General features: G+C 36.2%; 1 protein-coding gene across 1 annotated transcript in view; it reads left to right on the forward strand.

Annotated features, from left to right (window-relative positions):
- CCNH (cyclin H) overlaps positions 1–5,184 on the forward strand; it is a 51,168-nt gene that overhangs the window by 39,250 nt on the left and 6,734 nt on the right. The window contains exon 7 of the mRNA XM_006873188.1: positions 2,930–3,041. Within this exon, the coding sequence (XP_006873250.1) occupies positions 2,930–3,041 (112 nt within the window). The remainder of the gene's footprint in view (positions 1–2,929; positions 3,042–5,184) is intronic.

Here is a 5,184-nt window from a genome sequence, read left to right on the forward strand (position 1 = left end):
TTTGTCTGTTGATGTTATTCAGATCCTGTTTCTTCATTCACTTTCTTTCTAGTTGTTGTTCTATCCACCAAGAAGTAGTATGTTACCATCTCCAACCATTTGTATAGATGTACTTCTTTTAATTCTAAGTGTTTTCTTTATATATTTTGGGGCTCAGGCTGCTTGATTATTTTATCCTCCCCCCACTTTTTTTTTAAATGCCGCTCCTGATCTGTTTTTATTACTGTTTGGTATTGTTTCCCCATTCTTTGATTTTAACCTATGATGCCTATGTGTCAACATACAGATAGGTCACTTTTAAAACCTATTCTGCCACTATGGCTCTTAATTGGATCATTTAATCCATTTATAGTCACTATAATTACAATAGAGAGGAATTTACTTCAGTCATTTGATCGTAAATTTTTTGGCTTGATGAGGTTGATGACTTCTTTGTTCCTTTTTATCATCAGTGCTGAGTTTTTAAAAACAGATTTTCCCCTTTTATTTTAGTGAGTCTTGGTTTCTCCTTTTCTTTGGTGAGTAGAGTTATATACTCTACGGTTACAGTGAAGTTTACAAATGTAACACCTACATTTACAATGTTGTCTATTGAAGCCACCTTAATTCCCTTGGCATGTGAAAATTCTGTTTCTACACCAGTCATTCCCTTTCTTGTTTTGATGTTACCATCAATTACAACTTTGTATCTTGGATTCCCTGTAATCACATTTTAAGTTTATTTTGTTGTTGTATGTATTCAGGTCGTTGTTATGTGTCAATACTTTGAGTGGTTGGCTGGTCTAGTTAGTTTTCCTTCTGGAGGACTCCCTTTAATATTTCCTGTAGGGCTGGTCTGGTAGTTAGAAATTCCCTTAATTTTTCTATATCTGGAAATGTCCAATTTCACTCTTGCTTTTGAATGACCGTTTTGCTGGATATATTATTCTTGGTTGATAGTTCTTTTCTTTCAAGACTCTGTAAATGTCACCCCATTCCCTTCTTGTCTGCATTGTTTCTGGGGAGAAATCAGTACTTAATCTTATTGGGGCCCCTTTGTAGGTGATATTTTGCTCATTTCGTGCTGCCTTCAAGATTCTTTATCTTTGTTTCTGGAAAGTGAAATTATAACATGTTGTGGTGTTTTTCTCTTCGGGTTTAACCTATATGGACTTCGTTGAGCTTCTTGGATGACAAGCTCTTCATCTTTAATGATATTGGAGAAGTTTTCTGCCACTATTTCTTCAAAAATGTCTTCTAGACTTCGTTTCCTCTCTTCTTCTGGAATTCCCATTATGCGTAGATTGTTCCTCTTAATGGTGTCCCGCAGAACCTTTATTTTCTCTTCAATTTTCTTTTCTCTTTCTATTTGTTCTTCAAGTGGAGTAATTGCAGGAATTTTGTTTTCTATATTACTGACTTCTATTTTACTTTTGTGTTCTTCCACAGAATTATTTTATTTTTGTTATTTTATTATTAAGCTCTGGAATTTCTGCTTGTTTTATACCTAATGTTTCTATCTCTTTATTGAGTTTCTCATTTTGTTCTTGTATTGTTTTCCTGAATTCTTCCAAAAATTTTTCCATGTTTACCTTAATGTCATCAAGAAACCTTAATACTAGATTTCTGACGTCTTTGTTGGGAATTTCAGAGCAATAAACGCTTGAAATATTACGTTTATCTTTCATTGGTGAATAAACAGAAAACATCCACTGCCCTGGTGATTCACAAACCTCCATATTTTTTACAATTTCTTCGAGTAGTTTCTTTTCATCCTTTTGTTCTTCAGAGTTAAGTGACGCAAATGAGCTCTGAGACAAGGCTAATTCTCTGCTGCTTCTGCTAGCTCCACCCTGGAAAGAACCTACTGATTGCTTCCCTTGGTCTCTGAAGCCCCCATATGGAGCAGATCTGGAGAACCTGGATGGCTGTATCACACTGGAGTTTCTCTCACTAGTGGCATTCCATCCGCGCCTGTTACCAACTGCGGGCTGCTGCTGAGGTTGCTGCCGTCCTCCACCCGGAGCTCCAGGATGTTCATTCCAGCACCGGTGTCCAAATTGGCACCGGCCTTGAAGGAAGAATTGACAAATGGTCATTGAGACTGTTCGCCTAAGGAGAGAACTTCACCCGCAGTCCCAGCAACTGAAGCAACTCAGCCCCGCTCTTCTGACGTCCAAGAGTTGTTTTTTATCTAAAGAAGATAGTTTTGTTTTCCTGGTGCTGGGGGTCACAAGGTTGGTTTGAACTGCAAGTCTGACAGTTCAAACTCACTAGTCGCTCCTTGGAAACCCTATATAGGGTTGCTATGAGTTGGAACTGATTTAATGGTACGTTACAACAAAAACATCTTGTATAGGTTTTGCCTTTTGTTAAAAGGATTTTCCCTTTATTGTATGTTAATGCTTACCTTTGAAGCAAGAATTACACGCTTGGTCCAATCTGTAGGGCTTGTTGTTGTAAAGTGCCGTCGAGTCGGTTCCAACCCATTGTGACCCAGTATAGGGTTTCCTAGGAGCAGCTGGTGAACTTGAACACCAACCTTGCAGTTCAATCAGCTTTGCAGTCTGGCGCATTAACTTACCATGATAAATATGTTATAAATACGGGTTGTGACAGAAAACTAAGTGTATTCACTAAATTATATGTGAATTAAAAAGCTTTAAAACTGAGCAAAAAGGTCTGCTAGGATTTACATAAAATACTGACTAGATAATAGAACATGCTATGTTTATATTCTACATGATAGAGACTGAACATCAGACAGCCGTAATTAAGTACGGTGTTCATTGGGTTTTAATGTAGAATTATACAAATCCTGGGAAGAAAAACCACATCACTTCAAGAACATTTTATTGTTTTTATAACAATAATTAGGAAAATATTGTACTCCTTTATTATGAGAGCAAGGTGTTTCATTATTCTGTTTAAATCCTTAATCTCCTTATAGGTATGAGAAACTTAGTAAAAAAATATGAACCACCCAGATCTGAAGAAGTGGCTGTTTTGAAACAGAAGTTGGAGAGATGTCACTCTGCTGAGCTTGCACTCAATGTAATTACGTAAGTAGCCATAATAGCATCATTCGAGAATGGCGTTTGTCAGCCAAAACTGACTTAATCAGCAAATCAGAGTTTTTTTCCTCTTGAATGGAAATTTCTAATGGGAGAAAACACAAAGTAATAATTTAACTTTCATAGTTTTAATTGGAACAGACTCCATGGCACATAAACACTACCACCGCCGCCAGTATAGTTGTGATCCTCCCATGACTGATTTATAGGGTCTGTCCTGTTAACTCCTCCAGTAATTCCTTGGACAGTCTTTTTAGGAAATCCCTGAACCTTTCATGCCATTCTAATCTTTGGGCTTTTCTTAGGTCTGATATCTGGTCTGAGGAATAAGTATATAAGGAGGTTTCAAAAAATTCATGGAAAAATTAAATTAAAAGATAATGGAACTTTTCTATGAAATTTTGAAACCCCTTGTAATGTTCCAGATCCATTTCTGTTAGAGTAGGGAGACTTGGCGTATTTTCTTTCAGTTGTAAACTTTGTATTGAACACAGAACCAGTAGGAAAGTGTGCTCCTCTTAGAAACTACAAGGAATACTTTTAATGACTTACTGATTTGTAGGCTAAACATGGAAATCGCTGTTTATGCACTTTATGTCTGCAAATTATCATATTAAATCTATCTTAGGTTTAAGTAGTTTAAGTAACTGGAGTTCCAGGTAGGTAATTGTTGTTAAGTGCCATCAAGTCGGTTCTGCCTCATAATGGCTCTGCATAGGGTTTCCGAGGAGCAGCTGATGGGTTTGAACCACTGACCTTGTGGTTCAAACCTACCTTGTGGTCCACAGCTTTATCCTACTGTGCTACACTAGGACTCTGTAGAGGTTATAGGAATGGTGAAACCACTATTAAAAAAAACAACAAACCTGCAGAATGCATTCTGATTCTGAAGTTCTGCCTACTTGTAAATTTTAGTGGGAATTGGTGCTAGCGTCTTGCAGTTAAGATTTATTTGAGATGTTTTTGATTTGTAAATGGGGAGTGTATATTAGTGGGTAATCTGTAGACGTCAGGGGGTCTTGGTGTGGCACTGTATGGTAAGAACTGGATTGCTAACTGAAAGGTTAGCAGATCAAACCCATGATAAGCTCTCTTTGAGTCAGAACTGACTTGAGGGCACTTTCCAACAACAATTTATAGATTTCAGAGAAGCAGTCAAAGGACCTTATAGACCGGGGTACACTTGACTATAAAGTTCCTTAACTATAAATTTGTAGGAAGGGGATATCTAAGATCTTATGAAGGGTACAGAATATGGGACTGTCTTATGGTACTCATAATTATAGCTACTAATCACACTTTAGTATACAACTTGAAATTTATAGATTTTACTCATGGGTTTCAGCAGTAACAGAAGAATGAAGGGGGAGGGGTTATAGAGAAGTAAATGAATATTGAATTTTGTGAAAAAAATATAACAGTGACCACTGAACTCTTACTCCTGCCATCCTAGCCAGATAACTGAGTAGACCATAATCCAAAATTCATGATCTACAGTGTTTACATTTTAGTTACTATCTGTTTTTTACTGCAAGCAAATTCTAAATATCTGAAAGTACTTCATTAAGTGTTTTCAAACTCTCTGAAATGGACTTAGAGTTTACTACATACATACTTTTGTAAGCTACAGTAAAAATAAATTATTCAAATATGAAATGAGACAAGCGAAATATAAGCCCAAGTTTTATATTAAATCATCAAGCATAAAATTAATGTACCATATTACTATAAAAGCTTTTAAACATGTAATAAATTTGTGTACACATTTGAAGGCTGGGAACATTTCATGGACTAACACTGGTTCATGAGCAACATTAAGTATATAGTCAGTCTCTGTATTACAAATAAGCTTCCTTTATAAATCTGTTTTTAAGTAGAATTTGTATGTGTGTCAGAACAACTAGGTACAGCTCATATCTAATATAGTTGGTCAAATGTTTTATCTTCATATATAATATATCCAGAACATATCCAGATCAGTCATGAGGTACGATGCTGTGATAGGATAATATCCATACGCCTACAGGGAAGCCCAGTTAATACCACTATTATTCAAATTTATGTACCAACCACTACAGCCAGTGAAGATGAAATAGAAGAATTCTACCAACTTCTTCAATCTGAAATTGAT

This window comes from Chrysochloris asiatica, unplaced genomic scaffold (assembly GCF_000296735.1).
Source record: "Chrysochloris asiatica unplaced genomic scaffold, ChrAsi1.0 scaffold00227, whole genome shotgun sequence".
NCBI lineage: Eukaryota > Metazoa > Chordata > Mammalia > Afrosoricida > Chrysochloridae > Chrysochloris > Chrysochloris asiatica.